Source organism: Bufo gargarizans, chromosome 1 (assembly GCF_014858855.1).
Source record: "Bufo gargarizans isolate SCDJY-AF-19 chromosome 1, ASM1485885v1, whole genome shotgun sequence".
Taxonomy (NCBI): Eukaryota; Metazoa; Chordata; class Amphibia; order Anura; family Bufonidae; genus Bufo; species Bufo gargarizans.
In genome coordinates this window covers 231,981,400-232,002,294 of record NC_058080.1, presented here as the reverse complement: position 1 = coordinate 232,002,294, position 20,895 = coordinate 231,981,400, and the positions used below count along the sequence as shown (strand labels likewise).

Sequence of the window (20,895 nt, the reverse complement as noted above, 5' to 3'; positions counted from 1 at the left end):
AAAATATAATATATATTCAAGACAAGTGAGAAAAGACTATGCACCACTCCGAGATTTGAAAATGTGAAAATAAACATGACATGGAAATCCTGTTCAGGAAAAAATATAATGCATTCTAACATTTAAAAAGAGGACCTGTCCCCTCTCCTGACATGTCTTTTTTAGTAACTACTTGCATTCCCCATGTAATAACAATTGTGGAGCATCTATTCTTATGGTTCCCATCTAGATTATTACTACAGACTGCTAGCAATTTATTTATAACTTCTAGTAGGAATAATAAAGGAACGGCACAACATAGAGACATAAGAATAGATGCTCCAGAATTGTTATTACATGGGGAATACAGGTAGTTACTATACCTGTCGTGAGTTAGGACTAAGTGAAGTCCGAAACACGTTGATTTGTTCTGCACCGTACGTGGATTATTTGATGTATTTCTAGTGAAGAAGATTCCAGGATCCATGCATAATGTATGCCTGGGAGCGATGACCTGACTGCCCACGTGTTTCGTATAAATCATTACATCCCAAATGTTGGTCTACTTCGGCAGATTTTTTTTGTTTCTTTTGCATTTCTTTTGCTTTTATCTACTTTAGCTAAGCTTTTTTTGTTGTTGAATGTATGGTTTTTGATATTTTGTATTGTAATTTTTCCAAATTGAAGTCAATAAAATTTTGTAACACTGATGGTGTTCTCAAGAAGTACCCAATGTTACACTGGTTATAAAAATAAGATCAATGTCAGCTGAACAATGAATATTAAGGGTGCGTTGACAGGTCATGGCTTTGTGGCGTCTTTTAGCTACAATGTTTTTCATAATCGCAGCAATGCTACAGATTTGCAAAACACAGCGCATGTAAAAACACCAGTATCATTTCTAATAATTTCATGCATGCCTGCCAAAACCGAATGAGCATGTAGGGGAGGCACTGTACATCCCTGTCAGACACCTACAGCCTTTGTTCCTATTTTAAGAAGCCCAGGTTAAGAATGGCCCCCCACAGGGGAACAGGCGAGACACCTTAGACCAGGCATGTCCAAACTGTGGCCCTCCAGCTGTTGCAAAACTACAACTCCCAGCATGCCCTAATAGCTGTAAGCTATCCAGGCATGCTGGGAGTTGTAGTTTTGGAACAGCTGGAGGGCCGCAGTTTGGACATGCCTGCCTTAGACAGCAATGTACAGGGTCTCAGCCAGCCTACGTCCATATAAAAAAATAGGTAGATTATTTAACAAACTGTCCAGTACATTATCATGGACGCATCGGGTGGCTGAGATGACATCTCGGCACAGAGGCAGGTCTCTTTCCCCAGGGACCTGCCTTCTCAAAGTTGCTGAAGTGACCCCATAATCAATCATCTTGTTGCATCTCTCTGCTGCCTGCCCCTGTGTGAGCAGGTGGTATTTGCATGTAGCTGTACACTGGGCCCCCAGAATGAATTGTACTATTGGGCCCCAGGCACCCGTCTCAAATTGAAGAAACCTATAATTTACTGCCAGAGTTAATGCACCATTATTCACTTACCTGCAGAAGCCTGTCCTGTGGTCCTAGAGCAAACTTCATAAGTTCCATCAGGAACCACGCCTAAGAGAGGAAGACATCAATTCACAAAGATATTTTATATCTCAGTAAAAAAGTGGCCTACAGTAAGATGTGACAAATTTGATAAGTTAAATGCAATACATTTTAAACTGAAGTCTATACCAGCTATACCGTACTCTGAGGTTCAGCCTCCTGTCTCAGATCAGACACCGCCTTGAATTGAAATTTTCACCTGATTGTCCTCCCTATGCTATCAATCCCAGGATGCCTCAGCACAGTTTCACGTGGACAACTAGAATCAGTAGCATTTCTTCCTGCTCAGTAAACAGTGTAATTATCCCTCCCTCTATATTCTTCTAAGTAAGCTAGACTCACATAAAAAGGTTGTCATCAAAGCCAGATTTCCACTGTTGCTAGGAGCGACAAGAAAAAAAGAGCAGATGAGAGATTATTGCATTCCTTAAAGGGGTTGCCCCACTAAAAAATATTCTACAGTTTTCAAACCAGCACCTGGATCTGAATACTTTTGTAATTGCATGTAATTAAAACTTTAGTATAGTCACTGAGTTATTCAATAAAATATATCTGTATAGCGCCACGTGCTGTTAGTTTCTTTGTCCTGTTCACTGAGATGGCCGCACATGCTCAGTATCATCCTACAACTGCCTTCTACACTGTGATAGGGAGAGCTGAGACACGCCCCCTTAGCTGCGGCAGAAAAGACACTCCCCTTGAGCTGTCAGCTTGATATAAATCTAGCAGAGCAATGAATGGGGAGATCTCTGGACCCATGTGAGGTCCAGGGCTGGTTCTAGCTTCGTTAGAAATAGATTGTCATGTACTAGATTATGTCTGATTTACATTTTTTACATTACTCCTGGGATAACCCCTTTAAGGGAACACAAAGAAAACTTTTAAAGGAAAACTCCAATCAAAACTAAATTGTAAATTGTACAAGCACAGAATCAGTAGAGAATGGCTGAAATGTGGAAGGGGTCTTCGCTTTGGACAATCCCTACAGTAGCGCTAAAATTACTATTTTTGGCTTATTCACCACCCAAACATAACGGAATAAAAAGCAATCGAAAATTCTTATGTACCCTAAAATGTTAACATGAAAACTGTAAGCCCTCACACAGTTCTGAAGAAAAATAAAAAAAAGTTATGGATCTTCGGATGTGGCGATGCAAAAACATTTTCTTTATTGTTTTATTGGGTTTTTAAATCGCACAAAAGCAGCAAAATGTAAAAAAATAATAATAATAATAAGAATAATGTTTGGTATTGCTGTAATCATACCAGCCAAAAGAATAAAGTTATGTCACAATGTCGCAGTTTTTTCCCATCCCCCCCAGAAAGAGTTAATAAAAGTTTATCAATGAGTTATGTGTACCCTTAAATAGTGCATTAAAAGTGTCTTCAAGAACTTATAACTGATGATTTATCCTCTGGATAGGTCATCACTAGCTGATCAGTGGGGGTCCGACACCCAGGACCACCGCTGATCAGCTGTATGAGAAGGCACCAGTGCTCCTGTGAATCCCACAGCCTTCTCTGTGCTCGCCAAGCACAGGTCGTACATTGTACAGCAGCTGTGCTTGGTATTGCACTTGGCCCTATTCACTTCAATGGGGCTGAGCTGCGCCTAGGCCACGTGACTGATGAACGTGGCGTCACTGGCCTAGGTAAAGCTGGGAGAAGACCGCAGGGCTACTGCAAGCGGCACTGCCTTCTCAAACAGCTGATCAGTGGGGGTGCTGGGTTTCAGGCCCCCACCAATCAGATACTGATGACCTATCCAGTGTATAGGTCATCACACAGTTATAAAGTCTTGAAAAACCCTTTTTAGGACAGGTCCACAGGTTCATCTGCATTGTGCTCTCTGGCACTGTAATCCAGTCATTGTATCTGTTGGACATGCGAGCTTTCAGCTGGAAAAGTCGGCATATATGGCGGAAAGCGGATGGATTACCGCCGGATCCAATTACTGTGAATGGGGATCTGACGGGGCACGGTGGTATCTGGCTATACTGGATACAGTGAACTCCAGCAGTCTGTTTCTCCACCAGAACAGAATGCTGGAGTTCACAGCGCAGATGTGAACCCAGCCTAAAATCTAAAACTAGTCCCTCAAAAAAACAGGCCTATTACTACATCGACAGACAAATAAAAAAAATTATAGCTTTTGGAACGTGACCGTGAAAAAAATTGGTCAGTAAGGTTCAAAACAGGCTGGTTACTAAGGGGTTAAGTGGTTAAATACAAAGAATAGAAATAATATACTTACATGCATTCATAACCAAGTCCGTTCTAATTTCTGGCTTCCAATCATCCCATGAGGTTTCGAAACCATCAGCAAAGCGAATGCAGAAGTTTTTGAAGTGCCCTTTGCTCACCAAAGACTCAGAAGAGCAGGCAGTGATTAGAGTGCTCTCTATTGTGAGCACCAAGGCAGAACCAGTATCAAAGTCGGCTGTATGATTTGCCTGGGGAAAATTGGAAATTTATTATCGGCTGTGCACCAGAATTGTAGCAGGGGGAAAAAAATAAACAATTGGTGCATGCCTGTTTTGCTAAAAAAATACAATATAAAAAAAGGTGGGAGGGGATACAAGCCAATAAATTAAGTAACGTGCCTAAATATATAGTGCAGAAATCTCTTTTTTGGTTACCACATTAGGCTTTGTTCACATTAGCATTATTTCCGTCGTTTAGCTCGATCACAGGAGCAGAATGAAGATAGCCATGTCGGATCCATCACATGACAGACACCAACGGCCTGACAAACCCATTGGGTTATCATCATTTTATCAGACAAGGTAGTGTAGCTGTGCTATTGTACCTGGTAATTCTGATGGTATCTGTGAGGGAGGCTCCTAAAGGAACCTCCAAGGCAGATGTGAACAAAGCTTTACTATCCCAAAATTTGATGTTTACAGCTCGCTGGCTAGGCTTACTACCTAGGGTCGAGCATGCTCAGTTTCAGCACTAAGAGTTAAAGGAGGCCGTAACCAGGAACTAATGCCAGGGGCTCAGCAGTGAGGGAGCACAACATTAAATGCACAAAAGGATGGACACATGTTCTTTCGCAGGTAGGTATACAGGGAAGGAGAACAGCCTGGTATAGATGTCAGCAATGCAAAATGGGAACCATAATCTGCTCCCACGGGCACTGCTACTGAATATATGCCCATTCATTTTTATACCGCACCTCCATTTTCACAGGCTCTAAAGAAAATGGACAAAGTAACAATACATAGAGCATAAGGAAAATGTGGAGTTTCTTCCTTTGAGATGCTTTGCCAAGCATTTACTACCAATATCTTCAGTTGCTGCTTATTTGTAGGTATTTCTGACATCCATTTAGTAGTTAGTAAGATAATGCACGCTCAATCAGGCTGAGGTCGGATCACACAAAGAATATCCCATTACTTTGCCTTAAGCCTCTTGCACACAAAAGTATTTTCTTTCTGTGTCCGTTCCGTTTTTTTGCGGACCATATGCGGAACCATTCATTTCACTGGGTCCGCCCAAAAAAACAGAAGTTACTCAGTGTGCATTCCGTTTCCGTATTTCCGTTCCGCAAAAAAATAGAACATGTCCTATTACTGTCCGCATTACGGACAAAGATAGGACTGTTCTATTAGGGGCCAGCTGTTCCGTTCCGCAAAATATGGAATGCATACGGACGTCATCCGTATTTTTTGCGGATCGCAAAATACATACGGTCGTGTGCAAGAGGCCTTAGTAAGTGTTTTGGTTGCTTTTGTGGTATGTTTTAGGTCAATAGCTGTACTGTGAAACGCTGTCCTATCCCTTTTCATCCTGCTATATCTATCTGCTTATGCCTTTGAGATGTTTTTTAACTTGTATTGACACCTCTTTAGCATATTTAGAGAGTTTCTACGAGCGCCTACAAAATGCAGATTCTAATACTTGAAATCTACTCCAGAGCCTTTATCTCCATAACTGGTTACAGGCCATACATGACCATGAACAGGTTTTCAGTTTGGGACTATGTAAAATGGCTGAAATTCCTAATCAGTTAGCAACATTTTTGGTAATCCCCTTTAGGTAAAACTGAAAGTCCACACTTAAATTCATTGTGGTGATGTACCTAGGCTAAGGCCAGTTTAGGTATTTATTTTGGACGCCTCTTGACATATTTGCCATGCTGCAGCCGGATCTCCGCCGCTCCCCATTATAGTGATGAGGGCATGGCCGAATTCCGCCATCACACATGTGCACACTGTAGTATGGATTCGGCAGGCTGTTCCCCTGCCGGAAAAGTGTGACACTGGCCTAAACTGGGAGAATTCTGTCACTGTCAAAATACTTCTAGAACGGATTGTGTATCTATACACATCTACACAAGCACGCAACATTTAACAGTATTAACCATTTTTCTATTTATCATCATACCGGTGGGGAACTGGTGATGGGTAAACATATTCCTAGATCATTAACGGTTAGTTGAAGGAAGAGCGTTCCTAGCGCCTGTGCAGATGTCTGTTGAATCCCTGGCAGCATGTCCACTACCTCCTTAGTCGCCATGTGAATATCTTTGTTTAGTGCCAGTCGCTGTTCATTCCAGTTATCATATGCTGCCTTGTAATTCAGCCAGAAGAGCACAGCTTAAAAGAAGCAAAACAAATTTTCTCAGAATTTTGATGGGGGGATTTATGAGTATATACAAAGAATTACCGCTGTATAATGGAAAGACACATTTCTAATATGCTTAGTGATCCAAGGTGTTCAAGATGTCAGCTAGGCTTACTACAGCACCATATCAATGAGACACTTGTACCCAGTATGCTCTCTGCACCACTTTGAGAGCCAAGAGTTACAGTGCCCTCTTGCACAGAAGAGCTGATCTTGCTGTGAGTAATGGTTTTTGCAGATGAGAGATATTAAGCTCCCTATTATAGCGACTCCTTATAACAGTTTCCTGAGACTTGTGCCTGACAGTCTACCTTGCTGGGTTATGCTACGTAGGTTACATTTTAAAGTTTCTTTTGCTGTTCAGTGATAGTTATTTGTTGGTGGCAAACCAGTAACCTTCTTCAGAGATATGTGTAAATTACACTATAGACGCACATGTGAGTGTAGGTTTGTGCTTGAATGCTAGAGATATAAAAGCACTGTGTAACAATTTAATGTATGGAAGTAGTGAAGTAAAGGTAGAAAGAAAATACATGGTTCCTACTACCTCTGTCAAAGGCCACAGGTTGTGCATAGACTATCGGTCTACTTAGAGTAATAAGTACTGCTTCTCTGCCTGCTGAACCACCGATCTCCTCCTGGAATGCATTGCGCAAGCCAATGCGAGTTTTAAAATAGGCAACTTGATGAAAATCTGATCCAGCCTCTTCATAAACCTGCATAAGTCACAGAAAACGATTAAAAAATGCACAATACGCAGGATGTGTTAAACTAACATCAGACAAAATACAGTATGCAGTATAAACCATCGACATCACAGAACATATTCGCAACAGACAGACTGGCTGCTAAGGCATAGATTCAGGTGAAAAGTATGAGCAGTTGTGATTACAGAGCTTCATATATCAGTGTACAGATTTAAAGCTAATCTAAATGAAGTTATTAAAATCAGAGACAAATAAGTGCCTAAAACCTTAAAAAGATATTGAAGTAATATATCAAATAAAGAACACAAACACAAAAGCCTGATTTATCAGGAACAAACGTTACAACGAACAGGGCCGTGTAGAATGTGCTGCTGATCACCCAATGAACTAGCAAAACGCACGTTCAACAAGGTAAATGATCTTTCGTGTAGCACATCAAATCATTGTTCCTGGGCAGATGGTGCTGTGTAAACAGCGATATGCTGTCCAAAAATAATGATTCTGTATGAGGACAAGTGATGCCAGTCGTGCGCTTCTGATTAGCCTGTCTGCCCCATAGGCTGATTTTAAGTAAGTATAAAGCTCATTGCATACATTGGAAGCCGTCTGGCACCAGGAGAGCTATAGAGTGCGCTCAGCATGCATGTTGGTACCTGCCTTCCCTGGATTTAATGGAGGCCATTATGGCACCAAAAATGGTAAAAGGCAGAGTGGACACAGCATGCATGTGGAACCTGCACTCCCTAAATTTCATGGTGGCCAGTATGGCACAAACCGGTAGTATTTAGTGCTAGATTCCCGTCTGATATAGACCGCCATGACATTTTGCAGACGGGCCCAAATAATTTAGAAAAAAATGTATGTGCCAAGAATCTCAAATTTACTAAATAAGCAGAGCATTAGCACCAGAATGTTTTCTATATTTATGGCATTATTGTACATTATTTGTGTTTGCAGAGTGCTGTTGCATTGTGTTTTTTTCTTCATTGCTCGTCCCCATACACTGGAGGTGACCACTGCATGTAAATGCACCTGTTCACTTTCACTCAAGTGTAGGAAGATATCGGGAAGGAACTTTCATGATAACTGCCTGCCAGGTCAGCAAGTCTAAATCCAGCATTAGGCTGCTTCAACCCTAGAGTTCGAGACAAAACCAACAATTATTGCGGAATACCATTCCCGTATTGAGATCCGGCAGTTCCATATAGTCCTCATGGATTCTGAATGGAAAGAGATCCGTTCAGGATGCATCAGCATGTCTTACGCTCCGGCAGCATTCCGTTTTGTGTCCAGTCATAAAAACTGGAAAAAAGAAATGTTTTATGGAGCCTATTGAGCCGTCACCCATTGACTTTTAATGTATTTAGTGACGGATCAGTTTTTTTCCATTTTGATTTCACACAACCGCATCCTAATGGAACAGATGCATCCTGATATGCAAATTCAGAAAGCTCAAGTCTGGTATTGAGATCCTCTGCTTGGAATTAACGCAAGTGTGAACGCAGCCTTACATCATAACATCAATTATTAATAAATAATATATGGAACTTCACCACATGCTCTGGGGCTGACACCTCAGCTGTGGCGAGTGGACTGACACCTCAGCTGTGGCGAGTGCTGCTGTTTTCATGCCTATTCTGAAATAAAAGGAGTTCTGATCTAACTATATCAGGGAATTATTATTTATTGCCATGTTCTTTAGAGCCACTTTTTAAGGGATCGCTTAAAGAAAATGTGTCAGCATGAAATACCCTGCTTAACTACTGTAATGCATGGGTGCCCAAGACTCACAGATTCCATGTATGTATTCCTTATAGCGGGTTTACATGGCCCGATTGTCGGGGACACATGTTCCTTCGAACAATAGAACCCTCTAAAGGTGCAGCCGACCACCCGATGAACAAGTGAAATGCTCATTCATCGGGTGATACGATAGTTCGTACAGGCAGGTAAATAATACTAGGCAGCAGATTGTGCTGTGTGAACAGGGATCTGCTGCCCACAAATAATACAGCTGTATGAGGACAAGCGATCGCCGTAGCTAGCACTTGTCTTATGTTGTCCCCACTGACCGAGCAGCCAAGTGTCGGATAAGAAGTAGTGTTGAGCACGAATATTAATTACGAATTTTAATCGCAAATATCGGCACTTAGAGAATTCGCAAATATTTTGAATATAGTGCTATATATTCATTTTTCGAATATTCGTCATTTTTTCCATCTGAACACATGATTCCTCCTTGCTTCTTGCTTGTGGGCCAATGAGTCATTGGCCCACAAGCAACTTAAGCAGGAAGGAATCATGACTTCAGATGGAAAAAAATTACGAATATTCTAAAAAACTAATATATAGCACTATATTCAATATAGCGCTATATATTCGTATTTTAGAATATTCGTAATTTTTTTCCGTCTGAAGTCATTATTCCTCCCTGCTTATTAGTGCTTAAGTTGCTTGACAAGCAACTTAAGCAGGGAGGAATCATAACTTCAGATGGAAAATTTTTTTACGAATATTCTAAAAAAACGAATATATAGTGCTATAATCTATAGTGCTATATATTCGTTTTTGACCCACGCATGTATTGATCGCGCAATATTCGCATATTACGTGATCATTACCTTGCTGATTTCCGAGTAAAAAAAAAAAAGAATGTAGAATATAAGGAATATTCAAATTTGTGACTATTCAACGAATATTCTACAAAATATTTGCGAAATATCACGAATTTGAATATGACCCCTGCCGCTCATCACTAATAAGAACCTGTCCTTCCCGATAACCAGTAGCTCCTCTGGCCGTATAAACCCACCATTACTTTTCAAGTTACTCTATTGCGCTGCAGATGGCTGAAAATGGTCTGTGATAGGTATGCTAATTTGATCTTCTGGAGCCTGCTGACATCACCATCTCTGAAATCCCACATATGGGCCATTCAGAACTGCAGTGAGCATGGCTTGCTAATTGTTGTGTGAGATAGGCTAACTTACATTAGGTATGAATATTCATCAGCTGGGATAGAGAAATTACACAGATCAGCACATCGAGTCTGGACTGATTCCTGGCTTACTGCAGGGAATTAAAGAGCTTAAAGGGATTTTGTCTGCTAGTTTGAGCCTATAGAGCTGTGTACATGTACTGCTAGATCGCCACTAGCACGTCCACAATATACATTTTTCATAGCTCTGAGTGCTTTTATCCAGTCAAAAAAAAAAAAGATTTCACAGTGGGCATGGCTGGGCTCCTGAAACTTTGGTAACAGCCCCTTGGGCTCCTTACTAGCCTCATTTGCATATATAGAAAATATTTATTTATTTTTGACTGAATAAAAGCACTCAGTTATGGAAAATGTATATTGTGGCGATCTAGCAGCACATGTACACAGCCCAATAGGCTAAAACTAGCTGACAGAATCCCTTTAAGAAATACATATATGAAATCTGTATGTCTTAATCTCCCCATGCTATACAGTGGTTAAGGTGGGCACTTCATGCGGAAAGGGTTTCTTTAAAAAGCAGCCCACATCAGAGCCCTGAAAATAATCTTGAGCTAACAAATACAATGGTAGGAGTAACTGGTATAAAATACACACATAAACAGTACAAACTTTGAAGAATGTCTAAAACAAATATTTTCAGAAAAAAATTAATTAACCTGATGCTTCACAATCTGCCCAAGAGCCAAGTTCAAGTCAACCTGACATTTCCCAAAGAGCTTCAAATAGCTGCTGCTTCCAGGCACGGCCTTGGTTTGAATCCGATTTGACAACTCCAGTTCTATTAGTCCAGTCTCAAATCTGACTGCTCTCATAGATGGAGTCGTAGCTGTTACTTGAATGCCCTAGGAAGTAAAAAATTATAATTTTGTCAATCTTAACTGTTCACATAAAAAAAGAATAGCACTAATAATTCAATAAGATACATGATACAATACCCCTGGGTTGAATTATGGGAGCTACTCAAACCCCCAAAAATTCAGTCCCTGCAGGATCTTTTGGTTTAAAGAAAACCCAGCGGCATGAATAGTTACGTACAAGCCTTTACAAGAAGAACACATATAAGACGCTCTTTATAAAGCAATGCAGTGGGTGCGGTTACACTCGCTGATCGGCACCTGAACAGAAGATCAAAGTGCCATCAAAAACATGAGCTGAAATGAATTCACACAGCACCAAAAGAACTCCTCCTATTTTGTTTTCAATGGGAATTGGTCACGTGGCCGCAGATTTTTTCTGTGCTGTTTTCAACCAAGCGCCAGGAAAGGACACGTCCATTTTTGTCACAGCATTCGCACAGGCCAAACTGCAGCAAGGGTCCACTTGGAAAAAACCCGCAAACAGATTCACAATATTCAAACTGCAAAACCCATGCACCCTTTTGACTATGGCACTTCCCAGCTTGATTTGCCCCAAAGACATTACATGGTATGACTGCAACTCCCTTTCGTCCGTAAAATTCAAAGTTTATACCTTAAAAAGTAAGTTGAGGGAATAAAGGAGGATTTTTGGTTTGTCTCCATCTGTGGTGCCGTCATGTTCATTCCAGAGAGGAATTGGTTGCTCTCCGCCTGTAAATATGGCCAGAATACATTACGTGACAGGGCTACTTGTACAAAACCAATGTTCTTTTAGGGGTATTATGGTTTTAGCAAATAAAAGATTATTCTTTGCTGCCCATGACAGAAATGACAAAATTACTCTCCTTGCCACCTATGATTACACTCCATTGTTCTATATCACACATTTTCACATAGGGTATTTTATTTTATTTTTTACGGTTTCTTGTCATCATGGCTTTGTGGTTAATAACGAATATCTGTTGTGGTCCAGGGTGACAAAGGGGTTAATCAATGGTTGTCTATAATGGTAATGGGTCAATATCTCATGTTTTAGGAGTTCAAACATGGTCTAGGATGGTTAGTGGTTAATATCTAATATTGCTGTAAGGTAAAGAAGTATTGCCATTTCAGCCATTCAGTTGGAAAAACCGTTGTATGCAGCGGGCAGAGCTGGCGGGGGTTACAGAAACAGCAAATATTAAGGAAAAAGAAATCTGACCAATGACATGGTCTAAAATAGTATCAGGGATCCAATCTCCCACTACGCTCCTCCATCTAATGTACCAGATTGACAAAAAAGAAATGAGGTGATCCTTAGTAATGAGTCTGAACATAAACTGTTGCCATAGTTAATATTTTCACATGAAGACCTGGATGTCATTGATTCCATGAGAAAATGAGAGGAAATAGAAGCCAAAGAATCTATACATAGTTACCTGAGACTTTCTGTATGACTTCATTGACTTCTTTCATGAAGACTTTTTGCACAAAAACCAAGTGGTTCAGTAAATCAGTAGTCAGATTGTGTTCAAACGACCCAACCTGTTATTCAGATGGACTATGTATTAATATTTCATTTTAATTTATTAATAGATGTAATAATCATACATTTCTCATTAAAAAAAAAACTGCCGCCATAAAGAAAGGTAGAACACTAAAACACCACTACAGGTAGCCTGTCAGCTGCACAATGCTGCCCTCACTTAGGTTAGCGCTAGGGATGAGCGAATCGATTTCGGATGAAACATCCAAAGACGATTTGCATAAAACTTTGTTCTATTACTGTACGAAGCAGGAGCTCCATACAGTATTAGAATGTATTGGCTCCGATGAGCCGAAGTTATTGCTTCGCGAAGTCTCACGAGACTTCGGGTAATAACTTCAGAAATTAATTTGTACTGTAAAAAACCATTTCCCGAACTCAGGTTCAGATCCAAGGTACCACTAGTTATTGAGCTCAGAACAGCAATTATTACAGCTGGAAACAGGTAATTCCATCACTAATATTTTTAAGGAAGACATCACTACAGAAATAAGCTGTGCTGATCTGACGGCAAGATCTGTAGATGTTAAAGGGGTTGGCCCATCTCACACATTGGTGGCATATTGCTAGGACATGCCACTAATCTCAGATAGATGCAGGTCCCACCTCTGGGACCTGCAGCCATCTCTAGAATGAGGCCCTTAAAGGGGTTGTCCAGGTTCAGAGCTGAACCCGGACATTCCTTCATTTTCACCCAGGCAGCCCCCCTGACAGGAGCGCATCGGAGCAGTTCATGCTCCGATGCTCTCCTTTGCCCTGCGCTAAAACGCGCAGGGCAAAGGCATTTTTGGGACATCTGGTGACGTACCGGGGCTCTCCATGGGGCTGCCAGGAACCCCGGTGACGTCACCAGCACTGATGGGCGGGATTTAGCTCTGCCGTAGCCAGTAAAATGGCTAGGGCAGTGCTAAAGCCCACCCATCAGAGCCGGTGATGTCACCGAACACACTGCCGGGCGGAAGTTTCCGCCCGGCAGTGTGTTATTGAAAACAAAAGAGCCCGTGCCCTGCACGATCTAGCGCAGGGCAAGGGAGCACATCGGAGCATGAGATGCTCCGATACTAGTCTCAGCGGGGTTGCCTGGGTGAAAATAAGGGTATGTCCGGGTTTAGCTCTGAACACGGACAACCCCTTTAAAGTGAAAAAGGGTGGACTGCACAAGTGGGCTGCGCCATGCAGCACTTTCCGGAACTCCCATGGAGGTGAATAGAGAGGTGGCCGTGCTGTGCACTCTGTTTTCGGGGAATAGCAGTGCATGTTCGCTTGGCTTTTTTTTTTTGGGTGGGGGGGGGGCACTCCCATAGAAGTGAATGGAGAGCACCTATCAGACACTGGTGGCAAATCCTAGTGATAAGACACCAATGCGCGAGATGAACCAACCCATTTAAGTGTTTTTTCCTAACAGCTTATAAACACTCGTTTAAGCTCAATTCTTATTAAACTGCCAAGAACTAGTGATAACAGCTGCAGATGGAGAAGGAAAGGTCTGCACATACAGTGAAACTGAAGGCTGTAAAAGACAAAGTGTTAAAATTGTTAATAAAGACCAACTGAGAAAATGTTTTTATAAGACAAGTTTGGTTAATCAGAGGTAACACCAGCGCTAAGAGTCAGCGGATTTGACACTACTGTTCTATTTCGGCTTTATCTTAGTGATAGTATGGTTTGTGATCCCCCAAGCATCGGGGCCTATTTGCACTTACGATTTCTGCAAACTCTATGACTGTACCACAGGCACAAATCTGTGTTTGCGGTCAGAAATTATAACTACAGCAAACTTAAATTGCCACCAAATTAAAAAGAAGCTCTAGTTGCAAAATCTTGTGGCTACTGTAAGGACAGTATATACTACTGATGGACACAGCAGAGTAAAAAAAACGGAAACTTCTCACCTCAGCCACGCAACGCAAATAATTTCCTTGTAGATAGTAACTCTGCTTGGCAGGAAGGTCGTCCATATTCCAAGCCTGATCTGAGTAGTTGTCATGTTCCTCCATGATGTATTTACCATGCATTGTGACTGGAGGAAGATTCAGACTTGCGGATGGGGGAATGGTAGACATATCTGTAGCGGATACCTTTGACGTAAAACGCAATCTGTGGTTTGGCAGCTCAAATGTAAACCTCGTTTGGGCACCTGCACCAAAAAAAAAGAAAAACACTTCAACCCGTGAACATTTCAATGATCTTTACACTAGCATGTACTAGGAGATAGCTTGCTTCAGAACTATAAGCCTACTAAAACAGGATCTTCTCATGCAGGAGCTATATTTGACAAATATCCTAAATCTTGACAAACTGGAATTTCTTAGTAGATTGGGTATGCAGCTTCTACATCCTTACAGTGTAAGGCCTCATGCACACGACCATATCCATTTTGTGGTCCGCAAATCACGAATGCAAAATACAGATACAGGCCGTGTGCATTTCCCATTTTTGGCCACTGCACATAATGCTGTCTCTGAGCGTTACAGGCATATCTTTCCTCCTCATGGCTTAGTGTTAGCTCTGATATGCATTGTCAGCTGTGAAACCTTACGTAGACAGTGGGGTGTCTTTCCATATAATGTTCAACCAACTGAATTTACCACAGGTGGACTCCAATCAAGGTGTAGAAACGTCTTAAAGATGATCAAGAGAAATAGGAGGCCCTCAGGGTTAAATGTCAAGTGTCAGAGCAAAGGATCTGAATACTTATATAAAGTACATGCTAAATTTTAGTTTTTCCTTTTTTAATAAATTTGCAAACATTGAGCCAAAATGAGGGGGGGGAATGTGATTTTTTATTTTATTTCAGGACAAGGCTGCAACATAACAAAATGTGAAACAAGTGAAAGGGTCTGAAGACTTTCCAAATGCACTGTAAGTAGCTTATGAAGACAAAGGCGACAACCCTAACCACAATATAAATGGATACGATTGTACAATACTTTATACGTATTTGTACCTGTCATTCCATGACTTTTCATTCTTCCCATTTTATACTCTGCTTTAAGAGATGGTAGGAGTGCAGCTCCAATAGCAATCCCATCCAACATAGCACTGAATTTTAAGACAATAGGCTTCTTCTCAAGGCCTTCAGGGAGCTGAGGAAACACATTGGTTTCAATAGGAGTTTGGTTTACACTTGTGGGGGTCTTTTCAGAGAGTAAGGGAGTGGCAACATCCTCCTTTGCTGGGGGCACCCTGTAAAACACACAGTAATAAAGATGAATGACGCAGACAATATTAACACGTCTCATATCTATTCTGATATTGTATGTGCCAAAGTCTGTAACTGCACTTCTGAGAGACCTTATGTATGCTGAATCATGGAGTGCATTAAAGGGAATCGGTCAGCTCCGGCACACCCCCAAACAAGAGTAAGTAGTGTATAGTGTAAGTGATGCTGAGCCCGGTTGTAACGATGTAATTTTACTCTTCATACTCCCTTGCATTCAGACGCTGTGCTCCGACAAACCAGCAGAAAAAAGCACTGAGAGGACTCCTGAGCTCGCACACATAATGGAGAGGACTCAAAGAGGAGTCCTCTCAGTGTATTTTACTGCTGGTTTGTCGGAGCACAGTGTCAGGATGCAACTGAACATGTAGATAAAAATGACATAACCGGACTCAGCATCACCTACACTATTAACCACTTAGTTTGGGGGATGTTTCTTTGCTGACAAACACATAATTGGTACTCTTTAAGGTAAAAACCATATAGGGGGACATTTATGAAGACCAGCGTTTTAGAAGCCAGTCTTAATAAGCCCCTGCACAGGCGATGGATCCGCCAAAGTTATGTACAGCCGCTAGCCTCTATGTAACTTCGGTGTATCTAAATGTAAGACATCTTCCGTGTTGGATTACATTTAGACATTTTCTACGCCTAAAACAGGCAGGGAAAATGATGAATGAGATGGGCCTACTGGCCCGTCCCCTTCCCAGCCCACTATTTTAGACCTTGCATAAGTAGGGAAAAGTCACAGATTGCAGCCCTAATAACCTTTGCGCCGCAATCTGCACCAGAAATACACCTAATATAGGAGTATTTCTGATTGTAAATGACCCCCATAGTTTTGTACTTGGTACAGTATGCAGAGATCAGACGAGGATGAACACTCATTTCTTATGCACGTTTACTGACTCACACTGTCGATGGCTGCCGGATGAGATCAGAGATCTGCTTTGAGAGCTGGTGAGAGCTGCGGACCATCATGCTGTGCAGAGTTGCTGGGTGCTGTGGGATATTTATGCTGATTGCTCCTACTTTGAACACAGCAGCGTTGCTTGTCCTCAGGCCTCTTTGAGCACTATAAAGGGCTTGGGATTTTGCAATGCTGCATTTTACCACAGTCCTGAATGAATAGAAAAGACAAATTGAAGACATTAACGCTGACATAAACTCCTTGAAGTCACAGCAAAAGTATATACTCTCACATCGACACATGCATTACTGACAGCCATGCTCTTGTTTATACGGTATCAGATAGGACAGATTTACACACCAAAACTGTGCAGGAATACAAATATATCCAGCACACACGTTTATGGATTATTTCTGTCTCGTGTCACTTGTGTAGGAAAAGACGCACATATATTGTGTACTATCAGGTAACTGAATGTTTCATTTCCATCTAGAGTAGTGGCATTGTGCGGAGCAGTAAGCGGTCTTCAGAGTGTGTAAAAGTACACTAAGTACTGTACTTTGCCTAACTTCAAGAAATATATACATCAACTCATAATAGGGAATGGATAAAATGAGGCGGGTTTACAACCTGAAAACCTTTCTGGCAGCCGTCATTAAATATTAAACTTGTGTGAGATTTACAAAAAACAACAACATCAAATCTATAATTAATAAGGTAATATAGGAGAAAAGGCTGGGTTAATTTAAAATTGACAAATGAAGTGAAATCACCTGTAATCCATGACAACCTGAACTAGAATATGGAACCAGATCACACATTTTATGTAGTCGTCCACGAAACAAGAACCCCATCAATCTCCAAGATTAGCCACATCAATTTATGGTCAAAAACTCTAGTATTCTAAGCAAAGCACCATCAAAATAAATGTCAGACGACTGTCTCTGGCAAGGTTTCCAATTCAAAGGGAGTTCCCACAATATAACAATGGGATACGGATTGGCATCTGATCAACAGGGGTCCAAAATGTCGGGACCCCCACTAGACTTAAGAATGGCAGTTCTGGGAGTAAAATATATCAGATTGTTGGTTGTTGTCTGATTAATACAAGATTGTTGCTCGGTCCGACTCCCCGGCAAATCAGCTGTTTGAAGAGACTGATGCGAACTGTTGAGCACTGTGGCCTCTTCCTGGGCCAGTAACATCACATTCATCGGTCACATGTCCTATATGCAGAAAATAAATGGGCCTGGGCTGCTATACCAAGCACGGCCAATATACACTGCCTGTACAAAAGAAAGTCGCCACCAAAAAAAAAAAAAGATTCTCAATGGGGTTAAGGTCTGGACTCTGTGGTGGCCAATCCATGAGTGAAAATGATGTCTCATGCTCCCTGAACCACTCTTTCACAATTTGAGTCCGATGAATCCTGGCATTGTCATCTTGGAATATGCCTGTGCCATCAGGGAAGAACAAATCCATTGATGGAATAACCTGGTCATTCAGTATGTTCAGGTAGTCAGCTGACCTCATTCTTGGAGCACATACTGTTGCTGAACCTAGACCTGACCAACTGCAGTAACCCCAGATCATAGCACTGCCCCCCCAGGCTTGTACAGTAGGCACTAGGCATGATGGGTGCATCACTTCATCTGCCTCTCTTCTTACCCTGATGTGCCCATCACTCTGGAACAGGGTAAATCTGGACTCATCAGACCACATGACCTTCTTCCATTGCTCCAGAGTCCAATCTTTATACTCCCTAGCAAACGGAAATCTTTTTTTCTGGTTTGCCTAACTGATTAGTGGTTTTCTTACGGCTACACAGCTGTTCAGTCCCAATCCCTTGAGTTCCTTTCGCATTTTGCGTGTGGAAATGCTCTTACTTTTACTATTAAACATAGCCCTGAGTTCTACTGTTGTTTTTCTTTGATTTGATTTCACCAATCACGATCATTCAGGATTTTTGCCGCCACATTTCTTCCTCAAATACGATGGGTCCCCACTATCCTTCCAGTTTTTAATAATGCGTTGGACAGTTCTTAACCCAATTTTAGTAGTTTCTGCAATCTCCTTAGATGTTTTCTCTGCTCGATGCATGCCAATGATTTGACCCTTCTCAAATAGACTAAAATCTTTTCCACGACCACAAGATGTGTCTAAGAAATAAGAAGCAACTCATTGCACCAGTTGGGGTTAAATAACTTATTGCCAGCTGAAAGATAATCGCCCATGCAGTAATTATCCAATAGGAGGCTCATAACTATTTGCTTACTTAAATCCAGGTGGGGGACAGGCAGTGTACAATGTATGGCACTGCTTGAGAGGCTGTGAGGAGGGTGCAGCACTCACTTAAGTGCCATGCCATCTTCAAACAGCTGATCGGGGGGTCATCAATATTGTACTCAGGGAACCCCTTTTTTAAACGCTTACTTACTGTACGCCGAACAGGCAGCCTAGAGATTCAAGTCTACCACTGCCCATGTGTTTATTTCATACACAAATATACAGTATGGATCTGTACGGGCCAAACTGTTACATGCAGAGAAATGAAATATGTAAAAAGCGGTGACATTAAGTACTTCAAATCATCACATCACAAGATCACAACAATTGAACAAGTAATGATCAGGAGTCAGGACATACAGAAACTCTTGTTTGGCTGTGCTTGTTGGAGATGTAGGAAAATCCTCCAATCTACAGATGAAAGTTCAAGAGAAGGCAAGAAAACAAACAGAAATCAAAGAAAGATCAAACATCCAGGCCAAACTAGCTGGAAACAATACTGTAAACCTGACACTACCGGCACATTCTATACAGCATCCTGGTGGCTACACACCTTAAACCCAAGTACAAGTCCATTACTTGTATTCTGTTCTTTACTGTTACAATCATTTCACTGAGTTAATCTAGACAAAACAGTGGTTCTTTTCTAGATGTAATTAGATTACAATGAGTGTATATCCAGTAAAAGCACAGTAAACTTAAAAAATACAGAGACTGAAATTTCAAAGTAAACTTAACTGAACACTTGCTGAACAGTACACTTATTAATACAGTATCTTACAAAAGTGAGTACACCCCTCAGATTTTTGTGAATATTTTATTATATCTTTTCATAGGACAACACTGAAGATATGACACTTTGATACAATGTAGTCAGTGTACAGCTTGTATAACCGTGTAAATTTGGTGTGCTCTCATAATAACTCAACACACAGCCATTAATATCTAAACCGCTGGCAACAAAAGTGAGCACACTCCTAAGTGAAAATGGCTAAATTGTGCCCAAAAAGTCAATATTTTGTGTGGCCACCATTATTTTCCAGCACTGCCTTAACTCTCTTGGGCATGGAGTTCACTAGAGCTTCACAGGTTGCCATTGGAATACTGAGCTGGTGGATGTTAGAGACCTTGGGCTCCTCCACCTTCCGTTTGAGGATGCCCCCCTACAGATGCTTAATAGGGTTTAGGTATGGAGACATTCTTAGCCAGTCCAGCACCTTTACCCTTAGTTTCTTTAGCAAGGCAGCGGTCATCTTGGAGGTGTGTTTGGGGTCGTTATCATGTTGGAATACTGCCCTGCAGCCGAATTCAGAAGGGAAGGCATTATGCTCTGCTTCAGTATGTCACAGTACATGTTGGCATTCATGGTTCCCTTAATGCCGGCAGCACTCATGCAGCCCCAAACCATGACACTCCCGCCACCATGCTTGACTGTAGGCAAGACACACTTGTACTTCCTCACCTGGTTGCCGATATACACGCGTGACACCATCTGAACCAAATAAGTTTATCTTTGTTTCATCAGACCACAGGACATGGTTCCAGTAATCCATGTCCCTACAATAGTCTATTTGTCTTCAGCAAACTGTTTGCAGGCTTTCTTGTGCATCATCTTTAGAATAGACTTCCTTCTGGGACGACCAATTTGATGCAGTGTGGGGTGTATGGTCTGAACACTTACAGGCTGACCCATCACCCCTTTAACCTCTGCCACAATGCTGGCAGCACTCATACATCTATTTTGAAAAGACAACCTCTGGATATAACGCTGAGCACATACACTCAACTTCTTTGGTCGACCATTGCGAGGCCTGTTCTGAATGGAACCTGTCTTGTTAAACTGCTGTATGGTCTTGGCCACCGTGCTGCAGCTCAGTTTCAGGGTGTTGGCAATCTTCTAATAGCCTAGGCAATTTTTATGTAGAGCTACAATTCTTTTTTTCCGATCTTTAGAGAGTTCTTTGCCATGAGGTGCCATGTTGAACTTCCAGTGACCAGTATGAGAGAATGTGAGAGCGATAACACCAAATTTAACACACCTGCTCCTCATTCACACCTGAGACCTTGTAACACTAAGGCCCCTTGCAGACGAGCGTTCCTCCTGCAGCAAGTCCGCATCGCAGCTCCCGGCCTGACCTCCCAGCACTGATGGGATTCACATAGCATTATATTGATTTATGATGC

The 20,895-nt window shown here is 41.6% G+C and overlaps 1 protein-coding gene across 11 annotated transcripts in view; it reads right to left on the bottom strand.

The window, feature by feature from the left end:
- Positions 1–20,895, bottom strand: part of KIAA1109 (KIAA1109 ortholog) — a 294,629-nt gene that overhangs the window by 78,911 nt on the left and 194,823 nt on the right. For 10 of the 11 annotated variants that reach the window (XM_044302098.1, XM_044302121.1, XM_044302129.1 and 7 more), the window contains 10 exons: positions 16,429–16,635; positions 15,243–15,481; positions 14,188–14,432; positions 12,189–12,294; positions 11,384–11,481; positions 10,570–10,755; positions 6,756–6,924; positions 5,969–6,180; positions 3,834–4,032; positions 1,529–1,588 (listed from right to left, as the gene is read on the bottom strand). In XM_044302098.1, the coding sequence (XP_044158033.1) occupies positions 1,529–1,588; positions 3,834–4,032; positions 5,969–6,180; positions 6,756–6,924; positions 10,570–10,755; positions 11,384–11,481; positions 12,189–12,294; positions 14,188–14,432; positions 15,243–15,481; positions 16,429–16,635 (1,721 nt within the window). Of the gene's footprint in view, positions 1–1,528; positions 1,589–3,833; positions 4,033–5,968; positions 6,181–6,755; positions 6,925–10,569; positions 10,756–11,383; positions 11,482–12,188; positions 12,295–14,187; positions 14,433–15,242; positions 15,482–16,428; positions 16,636–19,071; positions 19,123–20,895 lie in introns of all 11 variants that reach the window. The other variant, XM_044302174.1, reaches the window with a different exon arrangement.